This window comes from Echeneis naucrates, chromosome 22 (genome assembly GCF_900963305.1).
Source record: "Echeneis naucrates chromosome 22, fEcheNa1.1, whole genome shotgun sequence".
Taxonomy (NCBI): Eukaryota; Metazoa; Chordata; class Actinopteri; order Carangiformes; family Echeneidae; genus Echeneis; species Echeneis naucrates.
The window spans coordinates 3,255,701-3,283,669 of NC_042532.1; the positions used below are offsets into that span (position 1 = coordinate 3,255,701).

General features: G+C 40.0%; 1 protein-coding gene across 1 annotated transcript; it reads right to left on the reverse strand.

The window, feature by feature from the left end:
- Positions 1 to 3,220: 3,220 nt before the first annotated feature.
- Positions 3,221 to 27,584, reverse strand: gphna (gephyrin a). The gene is made up of 24 exons (XM_029493651.1): positions 27,514 to 27,584; positions 23,751 to 23,829; positions 23,593 to 23,650; positions 22,801 to 22,893; positions 21,985 to 22,079; positions 21,789 to 21,855; positions 20,395 to 20,685; positions 19,630 to 19,731; positions 18,410 to 18,547; positions 17,959 to 18,001; positions 16,893 to 17,030; positions 16,457 to 16,549; positions 16,160 to 16,215; positions 13,946 to 14,065; positions 13,799 to 13,857; positions 13,546 to 13,699; positions 13,342 to 13,463; positions 12,872 to 12,959; positions 12,664 to 12,737; positions 11,473 to 11,537; positions 8,044 to 8,147; positions 7,225 to 7,321; positions 6,544 to 6,682; positions 3,221 to 6,446 (listed from the first exon to the last, which is right to left on the reverse strand). The coding sequence occupies exons 1-23, from the start codon at positions 27,575 to 27,577 to the stop codon at positions 6,549 to 6,551; spliced, it is 2,334 nt and encodes a 777-aa protein (XP_029349511.1). The 5' UTR covers positions 27,578 to 27,584; the 3' UTR covers positions 3,221 to 6,446; positions 6,544 to 6,548.
- Between the last annotated feature and the right edge of the window lie 385 nt (positions 27,585 to 27,969).

Below are 27,969 nucleotides of genomic sequence, written 5' to 3' on the forward strand. Positions count from 1 at the left end.
GCTCAGACCTCTCTGACGCTCCTCCCCTTTTCATTTTCTTTTTTGTGTTCGTGTGTCTGTGTGTGTGAAAGTGTTCAGCAACACCCCACATGAACAGGTATGGACTTAAAAACTTACCCATCTTCCCATCTTACGCTGTGCAGTATGTGAAGGATACTTTTTGATTGAATAAATCTATGATTAGGTCTTCTTTTTCATTTAAAATGAATACGCTCAGAATGGGTGAAACCTCAAATGTAATTCCATTAGTTCTTTGTGTGTGTGTGTGTGTGTGTGTGTGTTAGCTTTGTTGGTGATGAATTTACTATGCACTAATTTTTTCAGTATCCAATCAGCTTTTTTAACAGACGGAATATATGTAAGGGTTGAAGAGAATATCAGCAAAAATATAAAAATATAATCTACATTGATTTTATCGGACATGCGTCTAAGTGAATATGGGATTACCTCAAACATCACCGTTTATCCAGGTATAAGTACATCAGTATGAACCTTCTCTCTCAGTTACTTTATATTTTTGCACTTTACTAAGATCTAGAAGGAGGTCCTTGTTAGTTAATAACTCCCTCTGCTGGAGCTACAACTTTATGCAATACTTAAAGAAGATCCTGCTGCTTTGGCTGTTGTGGCAAAAGCACTGGAATTAAAAATAAATAAAATGCGGACAGTTGTCACAAAGACTTCTGTTCTCTCTCTCACTCTCTCTAATGGAGCGACACTGAATCTGAAGACATGTAGCTGTTCATGCTGCCGGGGGACTAACTTAGGAACAACATATTTCTTCACAAACAGAGAGTTTGTAGATAATCACACATAAATCGTCATTATATGGCCCATGATGATAAAAGGACTGCTGATTATAAAGCACACAGCCTGTATTCAAACACTTAAAGAACCTTAAAACCAGCCACTGGGACTTTGTGATGTAACAACAGAGTAGTCACTGACCTCAGACCTCAGACCTGCCGCCTAACCTTGGCTCTCTTGGCTGACTCGCCTGTTGTTAATAAAGGTAATGTATGTGAGATTTACCAAGAGGTGTAAGATTCAGCCTGGATGTTACTGCTCATGACCACAGGTGAGGGTAGGAACAAAGACTGACCAGTAGATAGAGAGCTTTGCTTTCTGGCTCAGCTCTTGCTTCATCACAACAGTGCGGTAGAGCGAACTGAAGGTCTGTTGGACAGAGGCCTTCTCAAGACGTTCCCAGTTCACCCGCACTACACAATTGGTCTTGCCAGGTTTGTCCTGAGTCTTCCCCCGCCACCTAACCCAACTCACCACCAGGTGGTGATCAGTTGACAGCTCCGCCCCTCTCTTCACCCGAGTGTCCCACACATGCAGCCTCAGATCAGATGACACGATCACAAAATCGATCATTGACCTTCAGCCTAGGGTGCTCTGGTACCAAGTACACTTATGAGCATCCTTATGCTTGAACATGGTGTTTGTTATGGACAGTCCATGACTAGCACAGAAGTCCAACAACAAACCACCACTCGGGTTCAGATCAGGAAGGCCGTTCCTCCCAATCAAGCCTCTCCAGGTGTCTCCATCATTGCCCGTGTGCACGTTGAAGTCCCCCAATAGGACTTTCGAGTCCCCTACCGAAGCCCCATACAGGACCCGATGCAGGGTCTCCAAGAAGGCTGAATACACCAAACTGCTGTTTGGTGTGTATGCACAAACAACAGTCAGAGTGTCCACCCACACAACCCTGAGGCGTAGGAAGGCGACCCGCTCGTCCACCGGGGAAAACGCCAACGTAGGATGCGCAACCGGGGGCTTGTGATAAATTTGATAACTATACAAGGACCAAAGCTTGACTCTGTTCCTTAGCTTTCCCAAATCTTCACAATGCTGTTTACTTCACCACACTTTTCCCCTTCTTTGCCTTTTGGTCAGCTGTGGGTTGCTCTGGGAATCTGAGAAAAATTGAGCTTTTGGTCGACAAAGGTCAAAGCTCATGGCCACTTGGACTTCACAAAAAATTTACTTAGACACAATTCCATTGCAGTTGACAATTCACACATTAATTATGCTAAAATTACTAAATTTATGTAATAAATTCACAGGAAAGACATATAATAATGAATGACTCACAATTTTACAGCAGCTGCTTTATCACAAAAAATATATTAAAAGTTGAGCGTGATTTTAAATATGACTGAGTTATTAATTCATCACCTTAAAATGTCATTAGACCTGTTGGAAAAAGACACATTTGAAGAAAGCACTTACTCACTACAACTATTACTGTGTAAGTGAAAAAGTGGACTTTTTTTGGAAAAACAGCGGTTAAGAGTGTTTGCATGACTTCACATGATTCCATCTCATGCTGGAAGGCTGTTTGGAGACAAACTGTTTTGATCTGGACAGAAATACAAAAGCTCATTAGATGATTTTGTAGAATCTTTAACTCCGGCTGCTCAATTATTCATCCATATAGTTATAGGTCACTGTGCGTAGTGACACATGAGCAATGCTTATCTTCATTTTTTTAATGCACTGAAGCGTTTGTACACATAGGCGCAAAAGTTGTGAACAAAATGCAAGTGCTTGTACATGACAGTTGGTTCACAGCCACTCATGTCTCCTGATTGTGTTGTAAGCTCCAGATACATCTTTTTTTAACCATTCCCACGCTTCAGTCCGTTCTTCTGCTATTAACAGGAGTTGGTGATTAATAGCCACATAGGAAAAACATATTTTAGAAAACCTCTTAATGGAAAATGGTGATTACAACCTTTACAAACACAATTATAAAGTAAGTGGAGAATCAAAGTTTATAATGAATCCTTGAATATAATTACTGAGAATTTTATCATTAAACCCAATTGCTAAATGCAAAATGCCATAATTTGAAACATTTATTTTCAGTTTAGTGTCACCTGTAATGTATATTGGAGGCACTCATGAGTCAGACATGATACTATGGTCTATACTGATAATGTTTAGCTTCCTAACATGTGAGCTGTATCCTTGCTCTTAAACAATGTGCCAGGCCTCAGAGAGGTAATCACTACTGTTGTACTGTGGACTCCCTTCATGCCATTTACTAAACTTACAACCTGAGCTCAAGAGTCAGTGGCACGTTGGTTCCTACGATGCCTATAAGGAAGAATGTCACACAGGCTGGAATAGAAGCCAAACATATCAATCATCATTTGACAAAAAAATTAAATAAATAAAAAAAAGCAAGCTGCCCAAACCAAAGATACAGAATAGTCAGGATTATTTTTATTAATTCATCTTCAGTTTCAATGATATCATTACAGAAAAAACATCCTCTTCATATTTATACAGTAGTAGTAGAATGCTGTGTCATTGCTTCATTACAAGTGCTGGTCATAGTTTATAGTATGTGCAGTGTGACACTGAGTCAGTCCAGTGTTACAAATCACTCAGTACAAAGGCAGTTTAACAATAACCTGCTTCTTCTTACTCAAATGAATCTATTTGGGTTTGATTGGTCCTCCTTGGGCAGGTGCCAGGACTTACTCAGATGCTGCGTTCATGTCATAATGGGTTTCCATTAAATATGAGCTGCCGAATGTGGAAAAAAAAAAAAAAAAAAAGAATATTTATGTTCAGAATTTTTTTTTTTTTGTTTAAATTGGATATGGACCTTCCAGTGCCTTTCAACTGTTTTACATGGCATGAACTCAGCATGAGCCACGTGTAGATATATGGTGCGTTTGAGGTAACTGGGAAGTTTCTGACATCTGAGCCAAAGGAATAAATGAGAAGACAGTGTTGGTACCAGAACCTGGACTTTAAAAATTCTTCTTCTGCAAAAATAACCATAGCAAGACTTATCATCGCTGATGAGTCAAGTCAGATCAGAAGCCATGCCCAGGTGCTGCACCCTGGTTTCACACCTGGAATGAATCCTGCCCAAAGAGAAAGACACCCCTCCCTCTTTATGGGCATGCAAGTGAGGAGAAAGTGGAGAGGAAGAGAGGAAGATGAGTAGGGCACGAGGGCCTTAGCCTATAAAGACAGGGGTGAAAGGTCAGAAATACTGGCAGGTGAAGCGCTCAGGTCAAAGAGGAAGACAGCAGAGATGAGTTTCTCAACAGTATGGGGGAGCTGAACAAGATCAGCCGGAACAGACACCAATATAAGACAAAAAAAAAAAAAAAAAAAATCTCTGTTGTATCATCAAGTACCATTTAATTCAAACTTGTCACAGCTTTGTACCAGTCCTTCCAGTTTGACCTGAACACTGCACGAAATCATTGACCATGTGGATTTTATTTGGCACTGACCACACTGCTAGGAAGAGCCAGAGGAACAGGGGGGGGTTAAGGTATGATGCACTGGTGAATGCTTGGTAAATGACCAACAGATCTCCTGTTAGTTAATGCAGGGGTTGTGTAGCTTTTGTCTTTCTCAGACCACATACAGTACATGGAGAGAAGAGCAGTCAAATGGTGTATTTTGATTCACAGCTTTGAAGTGAACTGATAGTTTTTGACTCCAACAAGCACCTTGACACCGTCATGGCAGAAACACACCAGCTGTGTAGTTAATGAGCACCTGAATGCAACACCCTGCTTTCAAGTGATGTCAGGTCAGAGTTTCTCTGAGTAAGGAACAAAGGACGTTACCACTCATTCCAGTTCGTATTTCCACATTGCCGTAATGTTTACAAACTGGGGAAAACACGCATGGCTCCCAATCCAAAAACCAAGTGTTGTAGGCAAGCAGTGAGTAGTGTAATCTTTGGCCACTGAAAGATTGATTATACTCTAGATTCTTCTCAATGTTGACAAATCACACGAAAAGACCAAAACCAACAGGGAGTGGAAATCTAAAACCTAGTCCACCTTCCTCCCCTGTGCCGCTCCACTGCTGCCAGGCAACTATTAAAGCACATGACTGAGCCTTACTGAGTTAGACTGGGTGATATTGTCCTTCATTACCATTACCATTAACACACACATACACACATACACACACACAAACACACACAGCAGTTTACTTTCACTTAATTCCACATACAGTCCTGCTGCTAGAAATACTCTGGGTTAGTGCGAGTAGTCCAGAGTATTGTGTGTAAATGCACGAAGTAGGAGCAACATTTTTAAAAAAATACTAACTACTACTGTCTTTTAAAATGCTAGAAATTTCTGGCCTGTTTTAAAGCAGCGGATGGTGGAAGTGGGTAGATTTTGTACCTGCTGTTATCTGCTTCCTGCTTCAATATGTAACTCATTAAGGTCTTTCCACAGATGTTAAACTATCCTTTCAGTAAGAACTGGTCAGGTTGTGAGAGCCGTAGGCAGGCAGAGGAAGTCACAACACTCACAGATCGTTGGCATTAGTGTTTTTCTGGGATTTTATGAAAATATGAAAAATTTTGAATCAAGCCAGTGCTATCTTGTAATCATTTAAAAATGCAAAAACACTTTTAATCAAGCACTGTCCAGTGTTTAGATTTAATATGGTGTAAACCTTAAACTCTCAGAAATGAAACAGCACTTGAACACAGGGTTAGCGTAATACTAGTACTGCCGGTGTGGTTCACCTCTGATGTGACAGACAGTAACATGTTTTATATTCTAATGATCTTGCTCATGTTTGTGGAGAGTTCCTGTAAGGTGAAGGAGGATTTAAGTTCCACCTCACCCTGCCCTCAAGCTCAGCCATAAACTCACCCGCTGTCACTGCGAGAGATGAGGAGTTTTAGTATTTCTGGATGGTTTGACAGTGTTGGATTTCGACTGAGAAAAAAAATAAACAAATAAAAAAATACAATACAAATAATACTTGTATTTTTTTTGGCAGAAAGTAATATTTTACTGTACTGGCACAAACTATATCAGCAGCGTCAATCAAAAGATGTCTTTAGTTCACATCTGTCATACTGATGTTAGGGTCAGTGTGTTACAGGGGGAGATGTAGTAATACTGCAGGTACAGGTTCTCGGGGAGTATCTGGAAACAAGGACACCAGAGCAGAAAAAGAAGTAGAAAAAGAAGAAGAGAAAGGGTGGGGGTGGGGGGGTCAGGGGAGATGGAGGAGTTCAAGGGAAGTCTCTACATCTCTACATCTACCAGGGAAACAAACACACAAAGCAAATGAACAGGAGAGACCAGGATATGGTTACTACTAAGATGATAATATTCAATCAATAATAATAAATATAATATTAATTAAGAATATTAATAATCATTTTCATCAGGATAGTAATAATATTACAGAATAAATCTCATATTTTATATATTTCTTTTCTCTTTTTTTCTCCATTGAAACATAGTGCTCTCTCAGAGCATACCAATGAGGATTCAGCCTGCGCTGGCTCCAACTGGCTGTTGCATATGACATCACAGCTAATGGTGACCAGGTAGACATGCATCACTTCCTGCCCCCGCCCATTTCCTGTCCAGACAGGAAGTCCTGGCACTGCCATGGTAACTCGTGGCGACTGACATATAAGTCTAGGAAGAAAAACAGTTCGGGGGATCAGTGCTTTTCCTGCCTCAATGATAAAATAATTGGGGCTCCTGTTCGATGACAGATGAGATGATGATGTACCTGCATCATAGACGTCCGATCACCATGACGTCCACCACCTCTCCCTTATGCAGCTCCACGTACTGCTCTGTTTTAGGAGGTAACATCAGCAGGCCATTGGCGCTACGCATTGACATCAGCCTGCTGGACACCTGGTTGCCTGGAAGAGGCATGAGATCATATTTGTGTGAGTAAACCCTGCTTTTCAATTGATTTCTTTTTCTTTTCTCTTTTCTTTACTGTCTTAGTCTCTAGTTTTATCTTCAAGACAACATAATGTTTGTTTTTAGAGGATATGGTAAGATGTGGGGTGCACTGAAGGGCATAGCTTGTTTGATTGACAGACTGTAGCACCCAATCGGGATAGAGTACAGAGCAGCTCAGATCCAGCCCTCATTCCTCCTCAGCTCCACCTGCTCCTTCAAATACAGTTTCCAAGATGGCTACAGAAAAATTACTAGGCCTCAAACCTGTAGGTTATGTCAGGGTGAGTCAACAATAATTTTAAACCATCACCGTAAGTGAATTTTATCCTGTCTTCACAGCTACAATGACATTTTTGAGTATTAACACTTAGTTTCATTGTAATAGTTGGAGTTAAGTTAAGGTTACGCATTAATTCGTTATGGTTAAGGTTCAGTTAAGTGGCTCTGGAACCAATCCTATTTGTGTGTGCGTGTGTGTGTGTCTGTGTTTCTGTACCTGTGCTCTGTGCCCAGGGAAGTGGCTCCTGATGATGCCATGTGAGAATACAGCGGTGGTACTCTGGTCTGGGGTCCAGCTTAACATCACAGGAAAGCTAATGTGCGTGTGCGTGCACGCACACGCACACACACACACACACACGCACACACACACACACACACGCGCGCGCGCGCACACACACACACACACACACACACACACACACACACACACACACACACACACACACACACACACACACACACACACACACACACACACACACACACACACACACACACACACACACACACACAACATGTTAATTTCTTGATTGCCCAAAACCAAAGTCTAACATTTTAAAAAGTTGGTAGATCTTTTTTTGAGAGAATTCATATCACTTGTGTCTTTTAAATATGAAGCATTACATATACGCGCACACACACACACACACACATATATATACATACACACACACACACACACACACATATATATATATATATTATATTATGCTTAATTATTATGAGTCAAACCTAATTTCTTTTTTTTCCTCTCAATTTTGATTTCACTTTATGGCACAAATATGTTCATGTTTGTCCTGTAACTGTTATGATCTGCCATAGACATGCTTTGCCATAGGGCAGGGGTCTCCAACTCCGGTCCTGGAGAATTACTGTCCTGGATGTTTTAGATGTTTCCTGCTCCAAAACATGTGATTCAAAGGATCAGTTTGTCATCAAGCTCTGCTGAGGTGTGATAAGGAACAACTCACTCTCCAGGACCGGAGTTGGTGACCCCTGCTATAGGGTGTGTGTGTGCGTATACATGTCTTACCCTAGCTTTAATAATTGTAGGTCTAGGATCCAGAATGCCTTGCATCTTCCTCAGAGCGGGAATCACAAACAGGTTGCACGTCACCACTGCAGACACTGGGTTGCCTTTACAACAACACAACACTTGGTTATTAAGGACAATACTTAAGAGATTAACGATAGATCATTTCTTCACTCTTTATATTTGTGTATATGTGTAGCGCACAGCTCTTGTGGATAGTTGTGTGCCCAGTGTCTGCACTGTTTCCATTTCAATTTCATATGTTGTTGCTGTACTGCAGGAAGACAGGACGGTTGCACTATTGTTTTTGTTTGTCTCAGTTACTCAGACTTAAAGCAGAGCAACCAAAACTGACACTGAATTCGAAGTAGACAAAAGAAACTTGTGCTACAGCAACAAAAAATAAATAAATGGACCAGACTCAGTGACTAATTCCCTAAACTTAACAGCAACCTTGTGACCTGCCCTACGTGCCCTAAACATAACTATATCTAAATAGCCCAGTAAGCAGTTGATCATCAGGAATCAACAGGACTATCTAAAGGATGATCACACAACATATTATTCACAATATTTAATTAAATGGAAAAATTCAGATGTTGCCACTGACCCCAACACTGATGGACAACATGTTAAAAATACAATTCACAAATTTACCTTTGATGTTTATCTTAAATTGTATTAGTAATAGAGTACTTAGAGAACATGCACTATTCTTGAAATAACATTATAGTAACGATATTGTGTGTGGTGTCTTGATCTTGTTTAGTACTTTGGAACAGTTATGACAACCAGTTTTAAAACCAGTTCCACCCTATCAGGCATAACAGAGGATCATGTGCTAACTAGACAAAATAAGTTTGATACATGTCAACAATCATTCAACTGTCAGCTAAATTCACCAAGACATTGGTTCACATTCATGAAACTTTGATTAATTCACACAGGTCAGGTCAATTTGACAAAAATCAAGCTGATAAAAAATGATTTTCATGCCTCAATTATGTTCTCAATTCTTCTTCTTTTTTTTTTTTTTTTTTTTTTTAAACAATGAAACCCAACAACACATGTTCGATATGTCTCATATCTGCAGAGACCATGCACAGAGAATGTGCAGGGATTGTTATTACTCTAGCATCTTTCTAGATGAAGGATTAAGACTTGCTGCAACCGCCCCCAGTCTCCCCAACATCTCCTACATGACAGACTGTGCATTTATACTTTGTGAATACATTTATCTTGATAATTAGTAACACTCTCCGCTGGAGTCCTTGTACAAAGACAAAAATAATGTTTGGAGTTATTTCCAAAGCAAAAGTATTATAAGGCTGAGTGAGCAGCTACATTAATAAAAAGTGAAACCCTTGGTTTAAAATTTCACATCACCTGTATTTGTCTAATAGGTACAAAAAAGTTGTGTGAGGTCAGTGATTATGTGTTAAATGAAATACATGAACATGGGTCGAAAATCAGATGCTTCCACTGTTAAGCGTAAAGACTTATATTTAAAGCTTCAAACCTCTCAACTCACCTTTTGTTAACACAAATAAAAAATGTTCCCATAACAGTACAAAGTATCTCTTCTTCAGTTAATTAATTTAAGTTACTTTACAATGTCCAAAGAAGAGATCAGAAATTCCTTCAAATGTAGCTAGAAATTGAACCTAGAAAATCTGACCACTGACAGCAATCTTGGCTTATAAAATATAAAACATACTTTCTCTTTCATCACTGTCTAATTTTCATCAACCGTAGATCCCTCTCTTCCCACATTTAAAAAGTCACCTGTTAGCTGCTGAGCTTTTTCCTATCGGGCCACTCCACTCTGGAACAGCCTCCCACTGACATGTAACTATCTGACACATTTTTATGCCTGAACATTCAGTTAGCTTCATGCTCTTTTATAGCTTTAAGTGTCAACAGCCTCTCACCAGCATGTGGGCCTCAGTCTCTTAAATCAAACCCACTTTATTCGATGCAGTGTAGCTCGTCCAGCAGACGAGACGACAAGATCACTACACACTTTCTGAAATCTCAACATCTCTGTTTGTTTTCCCAAGAGCACAAGTGCTGAGACTGCATGTCCATCAAGCCATCCTCCCCTTTCATCCTGCTTGGAGGATGTCTGTGCGGTCAGAGGTTGATTGTGGGTCATTTTGGGTTCAGGACCTACTTCCACTAGGTGCAGGTGTTAGTGGCTGTCTGGCCTCGGTCTCACTCGGGGCAACGACCTCCAGCAGGGAGGGCCCAGTTTCTCTGAAGCTGAAGTTACCTTTAATAACAATAGCAATACATATACAATGCTAGACTGGAGCACAGACCAACACACTCCACATATGTAGGCCACAGGACATATATACACCAGGATTCCTGCAACACAGTTTTTAACAGCACAATAGCGAGACTAGGGATTCTTGATGGAATGGTAAACAGCTTAGTGAAACAATGTTGCTTACAAATCAATTAACTGTCCCGCCTCTGAATAAACCCTCCCTTTTTGTTATTTTCCATGTTATCAGATGGTCTGAACTAAATCAATATTAGTTGCTTCACCGTTTGTAACTAAGAGCAGGAGGGAGCTAAAAAGAGCAAAGTTCTGATGATAACTTATTGGGACACAGCTACCAAGGGTCAGCGGATGAGATTTTAACCCTGAAGCGACTCAAATGGCTGTATCCCTCCACCACTCAGACTAGCTTCAGACCACATAAGCTCTCATTACAACTATTGATTACATGATATGAATCATATCTCAAGCTCAGTTTTACATGTATAAAGTGACTCCCCACTGCTGCAGTGTGTGATTCTATTTGACACACTCAATTAGATTTGTTCAAGTGGAAACTGGAGGGTAATTCAATGAGATAGAGAAGTAGAAAAAAATCAGCAAGATGAAGCTGAAGGGACTGAGACGTCAAACCAGGCTACACTGTGTATTAGACAGGCATATTAGGTCCAAAATCACTGAAGAAACATTCATAAAGTTAAAGAAATGACTAACATGAGGTGGCCTTTGACCTTTATCCACCAATATTTGAGCATTTCGTTCTTGGGTCCAAGTGTATGTTTTGTCAATTAAAATTTCAAGAAGTTCTTTTGCTGCATTACTAAGATATATCCAGAAAAATGGGACATGCCTCTGACGCTAGCTGTCGCTAAGAGAGGAAAGAAAACGTTCCTGTAAATCCACTTGTTTATGAACAATTATGTCTACTCTTAAAATAAGGTTTGATTCTCTTACTTATATTCACATGGACTTTGATGCATCACATCAAACACATAATAGCTTATAAACTATAATTAGGTAGTACTTCAATAGGAATAATTTTAGTTGGCTGAGCCAGCAAAAACTGATCGGGGAGGGTCCAGCTGATTTTACAACAAAGACACAAAATCCAGACTACATGCCACACAATTCATACTTGGTACCTGGCAGAGCAAAGATGAGTTTCCGTGCACCATCAATGTCAACTGTGGCAAAAGTAGTGGGAAGCCTGAGGAACAGAAATGGACTGGTCATTATTTTACCTTCAGGAGCTGTGATGATATCAGAGGCATTGATAGTGCTACTATTTGTGTTTTTATTGTATTTGTTAGTCTTGAGTTTGATTGATACTATCTTTAGAAATAGCATTGGCAGTACTAGTATGCTTTGACAGTAACAATATAATTTGTAGCAATGGTGGCAGGAATAGTACATGAAACAGTTGCAGTAGAAATAGTGCAAATATAGGTCAGAGTAATATTATTAATAGTAATTAGTTATTACAGCAGTAATATACATAATTGACAGTAGCAGCTATAGCAGGTGCAGTGAGTAGTGAGTGAAAACAGCAGCAGGGAGTGGGGAGGAGGTTAATTCATCTTATTTCACATCTGGGGCCAGATGATTAAAAAATAAACAAACCAGAAACATGTAGTCATTTGTTTCATCAGAATTAGAAAGGTTTACTTATGCATTATTCTGTTTATAAATCTCACTCAATGAGAAATTGGGCTTACATTCATGACCCTCATTTGACTCCCACAATGAGCCATAAAAGGATGAAGATACAACGATAATCCATCAGTTTTTCTAGAAAAGCCTGTCTGTGCAACAAGCTATCAGTTATGGCACTGAAAAGAAAACACCAGCACAACTTCTCTGATTGTTTGTTACAGTATATAACAAGCTGGAACCCTGAACAAGTCCGACACTCCAGATCCCCTGAAAGTGGGATTAGCTAATATTAAACTAGAATCAAACAGAATGACTCACAATATATTGTGAGGATATAATGTTAAGAACAGTAAAGGAAACATTGAGCACGCAAACGATAATTTCCATTTATCAATTGTCAGAAGGTATTATGGTGAGCACAGCTCTGTAAAGATGTTTGTTCAATGTTAAACAGCATCTCCTCTTTATTTGAAATTTTCCGTTTGCTGTATCCAACTTTGCTGTTAAAAAAAAAAAAAAAAGAAGAAAACTGTGTACACATGGTCAATAGATATGCTGCCTTCACTACCAATTCATTTATAGGAAGTGATGAATGCATGTTCATGGAATTGTTTTGTACACATTATCATAGTTCATCCAAAGGTTTCAAAATCCTGTCATTTGTATTTAAAATATCGTACCCAGGTTTCATGAAGACTCGGCCAAAGTGGATCTGAGCATGAAGGTCAATATCCAGCACCTGCTTTAGGTAGTCCTGATAGATGCACAAACACACACATGGAGAACAACAGTAATATTGAACTGAACTTCTTTGAAATCTGACTGCTTCCTTACTGTCAGAATATCTGAGCAGTGTGTCAGAGGAGATGGGTTATAAGTTAGAGATACCTTCTCTCCCATGGACACACCTCCTGAAGTGATGATTACATCAGCACGACTGATTCCTTCATGGAGAGCTGACAGCAGGTCATCAGGGCTGCAAACATGTTAAACCCAGTTTTGTAATCATGGGGCTGTTTTTTTAGCCTGTGAAAACAGCTGCAGGCCTGTACTGATTAATTATGCGCCCTTGATTTTACATGAAGTTTAAAATGTATCCTCTGTTTGGTAATCTAACATCATAGAAGTCATTAAATTACAAAGGAAGCCTTTTCCAGAAATTACTGTGAATTGGTAAGACTGCTCAAATGGAAACATGAGCAATCAGCATCTCTGTTTATCCAGAGTCAAATAAAATATTAACCATACATACATAAAGTTGCATGTTACATGTTATTGTTCAAAACTATAAAGGGTTGAACAGTTTAGTGAGCTACATTTCAATGTGCTTTGTTAAAAGGAGCAGAGCAGGGGCCTACTTGTCTCCAACAATGCCCAGGTTGATGGTGGGGTATCCATGCTCCTGGATGGTGGCCAGGAGAGTGGAGCGGTTAGAGTCTCTGATCTTTCCTGGGTGGAGGTCATCCTCTGGATTCAACAGCTACACACACAAAAACATGAATTCAACTTCATTTAATATCAAATATAAGTCTGAGACTACATGGGCCAGACTGGGAATGTACCTCATTTCCAGTGGACATGACGGCCACCACAGGAAACTTGTGTACGCTGACCTCAGTCACTCCTACTGTGGCCAGCAGACCTATCTCTGATGGGCCCATGTGTGTTCCTTTAGCCAAGACACACTCCCCTCGCCTAATGTCATGACCGATTGGCCTACACACACACACACACACACACACACACACACATTAAAGAATACGTATTATGTGTATATTATGGCCATTAGCTTTTCAGCACATGCTTCTGAATTACCTGATGTCTTGCCCAGGTCGAGCCTGGACCATGATTCTAACCTCCAGCTCCTCTGTGCCCTGTAACAGACAAATTGTCAATATCAACATCTTCTCACTAACTATATGTAGACTGTGATGCAGATTAGATGCCAGGTGGTAAAATTACATCTTCAGACTCCCTCAGTAGCTCAGTGTCTTCAACTTGGACCACAGCATCGGCTCCACATGGAATGGGAGCTCCAGTCGTCACCCTCATCACCTGACCTGGCATCACTGTAAGGGTGGGCTGCACACACAGGCAGAGGTTACTGAATCTCTCAAACACACACACACACACACCACAGGTCAAGAATTAATTATGTTCCAAATATCTGTTTGTTTCCTGAATTTTTCTTAAGAGAAATTTATACTAGGCAGAAGTGGTGCACAGAACTATTTTGAGCTCATGGTCAGCAAGGGGAGTGTTCTGAACACAATTTTAACTCGTGGCTCTGTGTGTTTGTATCTCTGAATGTTCTTAAAATTAATGTTTGTAAGTAGAATAATGACTGTGTGTATATATAAAATATGATACGGAGTAAGACACATATGTTTATATATTAGGGATGGGAAGTTCATCAGATTCAGTTTGATATGTGCATGTGTGCTGGCATGATGCGTGGGCATCTGAAGAGCAGCAGAATAGATGCGAATTGGGAGTGAAATCTAGATTCATCATATTTTGCGGACCATAAGGCGCACCGCATTACATCTTCAGACTACCAAGACTACCGGGACAATAGACCCGTTCATTGAAAGTACAATATCAATGAACGGGTCTATTGTCATACATAAGGGGCCCCGGGTTATAAGGCGCATAATAAAATAAACATAAAGCGAAGCACAGTAGTACCGGTATTACAAAAAGTGGCGGAGGTAAGCGTACTGCGTTCTGTTTTTGGATTGGTTTATTGCTGCCAGCGATAGCAAACTCCTGAAGTTAGTGTGACGTGAGAACAACATTGGATTATAATATGGATGTAAAAATTGGGTTTCCGTTAAAAAGCTAATGTTGGCTTGACGTCTAATTGTAGTAATTAGTTACCTAACGTTGTCTGACATTGCAACCCATATCCAACCAAGGACCAATGTTAATACAACGTCCCTGTGTCAGCTGGGAATGCTCCGACAATCCATCAAGCAGAGCGGCTTTCTCACTTACAAAAGTCGCACTAAAATATTTGGACAGATTTTTGAGCACAGTGTACCACATAAAATTGGTTGGAGTTCAATACGCACAACAAGAATACATACATAAGGCGCACCGGATTATAAGGCACACTGCTGATTTTTGAGAAAATTTAAGGATTTTAAGTGCTCCTTATAGTGCAAAAAATACAGTAAGTCTTTTCATCAAATAAATCCAATCCATTGATTACATTATTATATTATTGACTGAATAATTAGATATTTTGGACTATCTCTCCTTTGTTATGTTACTTTAGGGAGCAAATGACTACTGCGGAACAGCACAGGTTTGGTGGGAGTCATGACAAACTACAGTACAGTACAGTACAGCAACTACATTTTTCCTTTTGTAAGCGGTTATGAAAGATCCCTTTGTAAAAGGCTTATTTATTTTTTGTTGTTGCTTTTATAGAAAATTAATTTTGCTGCTCATTTTGGAACTTCTGAAAGGGTGTTAAGCACATAAACTGTTACACTCACTGAATTGAGTTGTATCTCTGCTTTGTTTCGTTCTATCACATCGAATCACATTGTGTTGAACCAAATTGCATTGCAATGGGGGCGTGAATTAATGGTCTTGCATTGGTAGTTGCTGCTTATGTATTGTTTTTGGATTGAGATATGTATCATATCAGCACGCTGTCAAATATGCACAACCCTAGTACATATACAAATGTATCTCGCTCGATAGACACAAAATTGAAATGTCAACAATTTTTTTGATCTCATCATCGTGTTTCACATTCATTCAGTTTGCATATTTACAGTTCCTTTCTTTTCTATTCCTTCATCACCATATTAATGTGTCCAGTTCTTTGCTCTGCTCTGCCCTGCCCAAGTCAGTACACTCCAGAGCAAGAGAGTTTATCTATTATCTATCCCCACAAAATATGAACTATATTCACTCTCACTGCACTCTCTTCCTCTCTGCTCCTGCGAACGAACCAGATATGTGTCAGCTTGTCAACACCTAAACATCGTGTGCATTCAACCTGGCCCACTTTGTCTGCATCATTAAAACTGGTTCCATAGTATATCTGACAGCAGCATTAGAATCTTTAGTTGAAGTGTTGCTACTGGTGGCTGTGCTGCCAAAGGTACTGGACTATTCAGGACTGTGTCTCCACAGCAGTGCTAGTGTGTTAGAGCTGACCTGTTGTCCAGCCTGTGACTCTCCCATGATGAAGCGATCCCCTGGGCCATCAGCAGCTACAGGTCAATGATAATGATGTTAATCAAATTATTGATGGACAAAAGAGCATGCATTTATGGTTTTTTTTTAATCATCAAAGATGTCAGTTCCCAAATAATGCTATTAAACCAATTCAATGTAAACAAGTAAATAAACATAAATGAGTAGATTAAATTATTTGTTTCCCAATATTTTCATGGATCCTGTTTTACATTTGTGTGTATTAGGTGTAAAATCGGAGATAGCACTGGGTCTCACCTCGTACAGCGTAGCCATCTTTAACAGAAGCAGGGAATGGAGGAAGGTTGTCTTTGGCATAGATGTCCTGAGCAAGCACTCGACCTAAACCGTCTGCAGAGAACAGATATATAATAAGGAGAATAAAGAGTTTATGCTTGAGTAAACTGATGCAGACTACTGATGCGTGTTTATAACAGGATGTTGATATAATGGCAACTAGCATTGGACAAATATCCAATCATCCTTTGAGGTTATAATCCACCATTACAATTTCATTTCAATAAAAAGCCTGCACATTATGATGCACAGAGGAACGCAAACATACAACACACTACACAGGAAAGTACAGGACAGGACAGCTAACAAAGGTTGCCTTATCCTGTTCTGTATTTATGGTTATTGTTACCCTGTCATGAAAAGAGAAAAGAAGAAAAAAAAAAAAAAAAAGGCTGACCTCTGTAGTTTATGACTTCGATTCCAAGAATTGGCGTCATCTCTAGAACAGTGATGAAGGCTTTGTCCATTGATGTCAATGGGAACGGTGACATACGATGACGCCGTGCCACTTTACTGATGTCCACTGCACTGTGGCCTGCTCACACACACACACACACACACACACACACACACACACACACACACACACACACACACACACACACACACACACACACACACACACACACACACACACACACACACACACACACACACACACACACGATTTGGTGGATGAGTGGGTGAGAGTAAATGGTGAATATGCTGATCTTATGGTTTGCTTATTTTCAACAGTGATGCAAGTTGGTGTTGAATGTTAAAGACATAAGGATGTGGATTTTAGGATTGATGCACAGTCTGCACTTTTAACGGATACATTCTTTCTGAGGCAGCAATGAGGGGTGGGATCAGTTGTCAAGGGGCCAGCTGCTGCTTGTTAGCTGGCTCATGCAATTTTTTTTATACACACTTGTATTCAACTATAAACTGCATATAAAGGTGGACACAGAGTCTGGGTCTGAAATGTGAAACATCTGTTGAGGAGCAACAAACTTCCATTCTACGATCAGGGGGATATGATATTCAAGTTTAAATGATCTCATTGAGAGGACAATAGACCACAAAGAAGGGTATATATTGGGAGTTTGGCTTCTCTGTGACTGACAGACTTTACCACACAATTAGGATCGAGTACAGAGCAGGCCAGCCCTCACTCCTCAGCTCCACCTTCTACTCAGACTTCTTCTGGTTTCAAAAAAATAAAAAACAAAGACTTCAAAACAGCAGCTCACACACCAATGGTTTACTTCACAGTGGAGTTGCAGTTGTGTTGTCACATAAAAAGTAAAACTTTAGTGTCTTTGTTCATCTGGGATGAGAAAACTGGGATGAGGTGAAATTCTGTTGTTAGTCACACAGACACACATGTACTCTGGAGCTATTATTTGGTTTCTGTGGGCTGGTCATTTTGGACAAGATTCAGTTCTCACACAGACAGAAACAGACACATTCTCTGAACTTACTGGCTCTCAGAATGTTCTCATTACTGCCACATCGTGACTGGACCTGCAGAGAGACAGATAGTCTACACTTGGCCATTGTTTGATGCATATTCATGTCAGGTCGCTGTGTTAGAGGTGTCCTGTTGATAAGTGTCTAATACACACAATATGGAGACATAAATAATATGAATTCTAGCTGTGACATTCAAAACCAGTATATCAGCAGTAATTCCCTGATTGCACAGTTCAACAGAGGATTATTAGATGGAAGCGTGGCAGATCTGTTGAACAGCTACTGGAAGAACTAGTTTGAGGTTACTGACGTCGAAGGAGGTTATTAAATCCAAGGGTTCACTTACTTTTTCCAGCACTGTTAATGATTAATGGCTGTGTTCAATCAGAACACAATAGGATTTTAATGGTCAAGAATTCAGAATTGTTAATGTGTGTGCATGTACAAAAATTAGTGTACCTTGGGTGTTGGGCATGAGGCAGTGGAGAGACGGGAGGTGGCCTGTGTTGCCCGTGGTGACTCAGAAGGGGTGGAGCTTAAAGAGGCAGAATCTCGAGGAAGAACCTGAATGCCTCGAGAAATAATCGAGTCCGGGATCTGTAGATTTGCATGTGCAGGCACACACGTGCACACACGCGCACACACATGCACACACACACACACACACACACACACACACACACACACACACACACACACACACACACACACACACACACACAGGCAGACACACACACACACACACTTTACTAAAAGAATTCATCAGTTTCACTAGTAGCTAAACGGCATTGTCCTCATGAGACATTTGTTTCTGCAAACGAACTATCCATATTTCACCTAATTTGGCGAATCAAACAAACAAACTCATACTCAAGGCTTAAAATTATTCACCACAATATTTAAACAAACTGTGGGTCAGCATGTGTCCTTTACAAGGCCAAGTCTTTTCCTAAGAAAACAAATTTCCAACTAGACTTCATTTCTTCATATATGTGAGAATGGCTGATATAACCTATAACAGCTTCTTCAAACAATATCTTTCTAGTAAGTCGATGGCTTTCTCAATCTATTACTTCTTTTTCCTCACAATTAGATTTACCTCCAGTAACGCTGAACTGGTATCATTTCAATGTAAACAGAAAATTGGTATTGGTATTATATGCTTTTAAAAACTGCTGTACCTCAAAAACATAAAGAACCACCTCAATGGAAGGAGAGAAAAAAAAATTGTATAGAAAAATGTATCTGGTTGACAGGACATATATCTGATCATGTTTAGATTAATAAAGTATGTAGCGCACATTTAAAGTGAATGTACCAGTGAAAAATTAATTATTTTAACTAAAATCCTCTCACAATACCAATCTAACCAACAGTATGAGCTATACAAAAGTTGTTTAATTATTATTAATTATTAATTAAGTCTTTGACCAAGATGTTTCCCAGGTGATCATCACACTTTCAAACACTATCTTCACTCCTAATCTTAGGATCCCATATTTTAGATGATATAGGAAAACATTATTTTAGCCACCCAACTGGTCATCTTATATTGAAATATTATAAATATAAATCTAATATTTAAAAATTTGAAAAGTATTTGTGGCCCACCAGTGTGACAGACATGATCCACTGATGAGTGGCAGGAGCAGGATGGCTTTGTGTAATGAGTGTCTCACCTGCTGATCATGGGTACAGGAGCAGGTGTAATGAGTGGGTGGGGTGGGTGAGCTGCCAGGCAGATAGGGACCACCCTTAGCCATTACCACAGCATGGCTTGTCTGATTGGATGCATGCAGGAAGACGCAAACACACAGACAGACAGACAGATGCATGCCAGCATGGACAGACAGGTGAATGAGATGAAATGATATGCAATTACAAAAAGTTTCTATTTCAATGAATATTCAGCTGCTCCTGAAGTTGCTTGTAGCCATAATCTAAACTCTTGATACCCATAACTCAAGATCTATAAATGATCTTTGTTATCAATGTATAATAATAATAATAACAATAATCCATGATAGGACTAGACTGAATGCTATCACAGCAGGGGTGTCTCTCTGTCTTTTAAGAAGCTCTTGAAGACTCATCTCTTAGCCTCCTCCTCTCCTAACACCCTAACAAGTCTAACTGGCACTTATTAAGCACTTTCTTGTTTCATCTAAAGTGTTTATTTAACAGGTATAGGGCTACAGTTACTGCTTACATCAAAGCCTCTTACTGCACTGATGTTTTACTGACGTCTCTCATTTTAAGTTCCTTGGGAAAAAGGCATCTAAGAATTTACTCAATGTAATGTAATATAAGGTTGCAACATTCTATATCAAAAGCCTTAATAAAGGAACTGTAAAGAGTCATAAGATTTTACCAAAAAAAAAAAAAAAAAAAAAAAAAAATCTGAGCAGCAGTTGGCGTCTTGGTATTTCCTTTCAACCAGTTACCTTGGCAGCAATAGCGGCTGCAGTGATGTGGGAGGAGCCATGCTGGGAGTGGTGGTTGTGGACATGTTGACCCCTCCGTCGATCATCCTCCTCATCTTCCTCTTCCTCGCACTGTGTGCCACGCTCCATGGTATGGGTGTTGCTGTGAATGCTGGTGTGCGTGTTGGCCAGCAGAGGCGCAGGAGAGGGCAGCTGCTCCAGGGCAGCGTGTGTGGATTTGACTCTGACCATGGCCTCTCGCAGTAGGTCGATGGCATGGGGCAGAGCAGGCAAGATGAACTGAAAACACTCCTGGAGGAAAAAACTAAATTTAACTTCAGATGGATTTTAAACTTCAACATTACATAATCCTCAACAGTTACAGCTTGAACATATAATCAGCTTCAACCATACTCTGCCTTTAACCACTTGAACATTATGAAACACTTCATTGACATACAGACATGTCAATTGATTGATCCACTCACTACTTAACAATTGTAACCTGGGTGTGATGATGCCAAAATTTTACTTTGATTAGGCCAAGATCTTGAGCTGATAACATAAATGTATTTATTAATTCCTGATCTGTGGCAGTGGCTGTGCATTCGCCACTATAATATACAGTGAATAATTTAAGATGTATTAAATAATAATAATAATTACTATTATTATTATTATTATTATTATTATTATTATTAGCAATTTACTTTAGCCATTTGGGATGAGCAGAACAAGATGAAATAGAAATGTCATCTTTGAAAGACCAACTGACACTAAAGAATATTAACGAACATTTGCAGTAATGTCTGTGTCCTGACAAATTTCATGCTTTTATTATCCCTACTTTGGTGTAGACTAATTCTTTAGCTGCTAAAAAAGTTACACGCGGTTATGAATAAGAGCTGGGACTGAGCTATCACTCTCTCGAATTGCATTAACAATACCATTTTTGTGTACAAATAATGATGCAGGTTCAAAGCTGCACTAATCAATATTTTTATAATTGCAATACAACTATGGATTAAATGACTATATCTAAAAGGAAAGCCAATTCTTGTAATAACAGCTCCATACAAAATCATTACTCAACTATGCTGAGCTTTTTAGCATCTTTCAGATTGTTTTGGTTTCATGGCATGTAAACTCACAATATGAGGTAAGACAAAGCACTTGTTATGCTTGCCCAAACGTAGCCTCAGATAACTTGTATTTAGGATATGATCAAGTTTAGCATTAAAGTTCATATCCCCAACTTTCACCTTTGAACCTCTAACAAGTCAGTTCCCTTTAAGTCTTTATAGAAATATCTTTTTCTTATAATGTTGGGTCAAATATTATCAGACTTTTATAGAGCTATAGATTCTCATAATAACTTTAAATGTATATTATATGAGTGACAAGACAAAGAATACCTGAGAGCCCTTCTTGCTCCCTGGCAGGTTGATGATCAAGGTTTTACCACGAATACCACACACTGGCCTGGAAATAGCATCACAAGGCAGATCAGACCAGGAGAGCACACCACAGACATGACTGAATCAGATAAGAACTGCAGCTCATTATGAAAAAGCATGTCTAAGTAAGTAGAGAACATATTTAAGTCCTTACCTGGAAAGCATGCCAAGAGGTGTCACGTTGAGTGATCCCATCAGCATGGCCAGAGCCATGCCGGGGGCCTCTCTCTCAATCACCTCTCTGGTTGCCTACAACACAAACACAAGGACTCTGGCAGTTGAAACATTTCAGGCTCCTGTTTGGCACAATTCATGCTTTGATTCAAAAAATATAACTGAAGTTTTTTAGCTTTTTTTTTTTTCTTTTTGATAGTGCTTGCTAGTTCACCCCCTATAAGACACCATATGGAATCCGTTCAAACCAAGACTACTCCACTCTACTCACCCTTTCAGGATTTTTATGTGGTAAAAATTGAGGATAGTACCAGCTCCATTTTTCCAGGTTAGATTTCAAATGAGCTTTGGTGACACCAAAAGTCACACCATCAAAGTACATCATCACTACACTGTGTCTTTGTTTGAGAGGGGAGTAACTGTAGTCTGTTAAGGTCTGCAATGTGCATTTCTGTTACTTTTTGTACAATTTAATCTGTGGAAACACCCTGTGGTCAATTCCTACAAATTACATGAAGGTCCTATTAATTCCACGGGTGCCTGGGCATTTGCTTAGATCAGTGGATGGTGCTCTGCTGGTTATTCCTCGGATTTCCTAGTGACGACAGCTGAAGGGGCCCTTACTGTCTGAACCTGTGAAAAAAATCTATCAGAAAACTTTCCGTTTCCCACCACATGGTGATTGATATTTGTGTGTAACGCTTTTTTTTTTTTAGAGCATTTTTTTGTCCTTCCTCCTCTCCCTCTGTAAAGCCCTTAATATATTAAATATAATATAATGGATGCATGTGTGTACCTCAGGTGTAACATCTCGTGGTGCAAAGCCAGTTCCTCCAGTAGTGAGTATGAGATTCAGCTCCTGTTCATCACACCACTCCAAAAGAGTTTCCTGTATAGACATTAACATACACAGAAATATACTTCCTTATGTGGAATACTCTGGGCTGAAAACGTACCTGTCCTGTTCAAGTGTCCTTAAGTATTTAATAAAGCCTTTATCACACATTCATCCCCCTTGATAACCAGAGGACAATACCAAACTTAATCTTATGCGTCAAATCCCTCTAGGGTCCTCTGAACTTGGTTTTTACTTTCTGTGCACCAAGCACATGGACTCATCCCAAGCACATTTTCAAGATCAACATCCTGGAAAATGTAAGATGACTATCTCAAACCAGTTTGCCTCAGTATGTAACTGTATATTGTCCTCTTTTAAATTTTTTCAGCCTATATCTTGACATCATTGAAAATGGGAGAAAATGAGAGAAACCTTAAAAATTTTTGAGATATTAAATAAATAGAACACAACTGCTGCCAGCTCTAAAGAGCTTGTCAGCATGGGATCAGCATGGGATGATATTCTCATAGCATTCAGTGGCTAAAAGAGCTCTGAAGTGAGAAATCAGAACTGGCTCGGTGCTCAATGATGGACAGAGGGACCACACTTGTGAGAAAACTTATGAGCTAGACATAAAGAGTCGGGAGGTTATTGGGGAAAAAGCTGCTACTATTTCATTCAGTTGGTGGCACCATAACTAATGAAGTCCAGACTGAGATTGACAATGTGCTCAAAACAAAAGACACGTACTTTGATTTCATTGATCTCATCTGGAACGACCTTGTAGGCTGCTATGACTCCTCCAAGCCTGCAAGACGTGACACGGATACAGTCAGTGTAATATTAGTTTATAGAGTGTATAAGTTATGTATTTGAGTGCGGACCATAGACTTTATGAATAGTCTCACAGTGAGGGATCATGGACCAGGTCCTTCAAGTTGACTCCACTCCTGTCCTCAGCCAAGTTCTTGAAGCAGCTGTCACTAACTGAAGAGGAGAGGATAGTAGGTTAAAGGACATGCATTTATTACATATTAAATATATCATGTACTACCTTTCTAAAAAAGTATCACTGAATGGAGGGCTATTCAATGAGACATCTCACTGTCTAATTACAGTGTAACATAAGAGTTATTAGACTCACTTTACGACAGGGCAATCCAGCTGTGTTCCTCTATAGCCTACTAACAAGAGTTTCATTCATGGCTTCTATAGGACACCATCCAAAACTTATAAGACCTCCTACTTCACCCATATTGTGGCAAGCTTGTCAAAGAAAAGCATTACTTTTTTCTAAATGCTGGATATAAATAATGGAAGCAACAATGACAATCATAAGAACCCAGCCAGAGGTTGAACCACATATTCAACATGAAAGATAGTTCATATGGTATGTGCCCCAGCCTGCTACATCAGCTATCTGGTCACACGAATATGAGGGAAGCATTTTAATCACCCCTAGTTCTCAAAAGCTGCAAGTGCAAATAATATAGCTCCATAATTATTTGTGTGTTGTCCCCATTATGTCCAAAGTTTCATTTCATCTTGTAGGTGTCTGTTTGATAGAAAACAGACTGTTAAAACCCGCTCAAATTTAGCAGAATTCCCATTGTGTTAGCCTGAGCTACAATTTATTATTTTTGACATAGTGAAACAAACTATGTGAGCAAACAGTGTTGAAAGAAAGTTGTTTACTCTGCCTAAGTCAAACGGCACTGTGAAACAGCCAATTCAAATGATAATGTTTGAATTTACATGAGGCGATTGACTAATTAAAACAACACAAACAGTACACTACACCATAGTATGTTAAAATAACTAAAAATGAAAGGTATATAATGTAATGTAACTACTACAAATACAAAACAATTATCATGCCTGGGCCTATCCCATTCAAAACAGGTTTGGCTGAATTGTTGCAAAATGCATTGCATGATAGATGGATGGATGGATGGATGGATGGATGGATAGATAGATGGATAGATAGATACTTTATTTATCCCAGACTGGGAAATTGCAGTGTAACAGCAGCATTACACATAGGGAATAAAATATATAACATGAATGCATCTGGGTGTTCAGTCAGTAGTTTGGCAGCGGTGGAGCTGATGACTTCACAGGCTACCGCTGCATCAGCTGACGGGGGGATGTAAACAGTGATAACAATGGTGTACGTGAACTTCCTTGGTAAATAATACGGGCGCATTCCTACAGCCAGCAGTTCAATGTCTGGGTTATAGAGACAGTGTAATTATATTACCCGAAAAGGCGCCATCACTTTTCATTTAGCAGTTTGATGTGTTTGCCACATCAGTTAACCCTGCTCTCTGGGATATGCATGGAAAAAAATGACAGCATCTAGTATACAAAAAAACCAGGGCATTACAACCTGTACCTCACAAAGGTCTTGAACCGTGTAAAGAGACAATCCCAGCTCACACTGGGTGAGGGGTTGTACACCCCAGACAGGTTGCCTGTCCATCGCAGGGCCAACACACAGAGACAGACAGAGACAGACTACCACTCACAACTACAGACAATTTACAATCAGCAGTTAACTAAAACATACATGTCTTTGGATGGGGGGGATTCATGCAAGCCCAGGGAGAACATGCAAATTCCACACACAAAGGCCTTAGACCTGGGAATTGAACCCACACACGTCTTACTGTGAGGCAACCATGCTAGCCACTATGCCACCTTGCTGCTATATGAAGCCAACTATTTTCAATTAATCAGTTGGTGGTTTTACTTCACCATAGGAAACAAGGAATAAGTAACGTGTCAGATAAGTCAGGATAGCTAGAACTGTGTTGAAAGTTTTCAAACTTCAAGATTTATTAAGAATTGTGTGGCAATTACTTTATCTAACCCTAACCCTATTTGATCTCACCAAAAATATAAATCCTCATAAACAAACAGGACATTTCCTGAAGTCGACCCATATGGTTTTTCACAATGCTGCCCTAACACAAGGAACAGATTAACAGATATTTTAACCGCTGACTTGTTTACAGTTGGTCCTCTTCTGTGCATCGATAAGCCAACCAAATGGCTGGCAAATTGGAAAAGGATGTTTCACCGCCAAATTGGCTGAGCACCAGACAAATGATGACTTTTTTAATGTGTGCATTCAAGGTAAACAATGGAGACACCACTACAGCACCAACATTGTCAAGGGTTGTAACCAGCACAGTCACATGAGAGCCCTACACGTAAGCTAAAACACTGTTATATAAATGAAGCTTTATTGTGAACATCGAATTAAATTTGTGTAGAACTGTAAAAAAAAACGCGAAAGAATATTGTAATCCAAAAATAAATAAATAAATAAATTAAATCGAAAGATAAATTAAAATGCAGTTGGCTAAACGTACAACACCTGTGTAGTTTCCAGGAGGCTCATTCTGCCCGGTAATATTAATGTCATAATATTACAACTGGCAAAATCTCTTATCTTTTATTTCACTTCTGCTCCCTGGCTGCTGGAGTCACCGATTTTGATGAGTTCACTGGCACTACTTCACCCTTTTCGACTACCCATTGCTCCACTGTCAGACTCTACCAGTAGAAATAGTAAAAATATCTTATCTACAGCAGATGTGCTGGAGCAGACAGTCACACACATCACACGACTGAACGCGTGGTGGTCTGCTGCTGTTAGCCGATATGCTAGCTCAGGAGAGCGCGGCAGAGCTGCTGTCCGCTGCTGCCTCCTCCTCTCTTAGCATTACTCTCACGTCTCCGCTGCCTGGGCGAGTAGGCACCGGGGCTACTGCTGACTGTCACACGACTGTGGACGAGTCCCGGTCCTCCTCTGCACGACTCAGGATGAACATCCGCTGAACAGATCAGAGAGTCCAATCAGCCTGTTCAACTGAATCCCCTTCGTCTCAGCGCTGCCCCTGCTCTCTAACTTGTGTTTTTTTTTAATCGGTAACTAAACGTAGGATTGGTGTACTTTGCAGCGTTAAATAAAATCACAGACATCAAGGGGCGAATGAAATGGCTTTCAGAACACCAAAAACAGACGTGTTCATTAAAAAATACCCTCGACAGCGGCGAACGTATCGGATCTGCAGGAGACATGAATAATTCAGATGATATAGGCTCGGTAACGCCACAATGATAGAAAAAAAAATAACGTTCCCCAGAGTCAAGGTTGCGACACGCACCACAGCCAGATCGGAACGCTGCTGGCCCTGCTTTCAAAATAAAAGCACAATTCCTTGCGAAACTCCTTTGCAGTCCAAGCTCGCCTGGGAATAGCCCCATAATTTTGAAAGTCTTTACTTGCCACTGTTCTTCCCACTTGACGCTACATAAAATATCCCACTATACACTGTCGTGTAGCTACCTAATGCAACACTAAACCTGACAGCCAGTCCTCACGCAAATATTTACGTGTCAATAGTCTACACAAAATTGCAAATAATGCCAATTCAAAGCACATTCCCCAAATGCGGGCTGTCCTGTCAAAGAGCAGGCAGGAAACGTTCGAGCAATGACAGTCAACGGAACCGGTTAGCATACTGGCAAAAAATTGGCTAGCTCTGCAGCGAAGACAGCTCGTATCGTGATACCAACGTTCATAAGCAATCTACAGCAAAAAGGCGCAGACATGGACCACTGAGAGGCATTCTGTCGCATTTTATCAAACTGTCTCCTTACCCGTCAGAATCCCCACTCTGGTCTGATGGTCGTGGTTGGTGAGCACCATTCCGTCTGCCGCCATGTTTACAACCTCTGTCTGCACTGTGACGGCGCGTACATAGAAACAATGAGGTGTGCGAGCAGCTGCACCTCTGGAGGACGACTCAGTGTGTGTGTGTGTGTGTGTGTGTGTGTGTGTGAGAGAGAGAGAGAGAGAGAGAGACTCTGTGTACGTGCACTTGTGTCCTTTAGTATAAATGTCCTCCAACTACTGAGTGAAAATTTTGGGCCATTCACAGAGACTTGAGTTCCTGAAGTGACATTTTTGATATACTTATTTCTCAGCCAGTACTCCTTTCAGGAACACATTTAGACTCGACTCTACGAGGTCATTTTCACAAGTTCCAGCCAACATTAGCAAAATATCTTCCAATAAAATATTTATTTATATATTTATCCTATTTCATACATTTG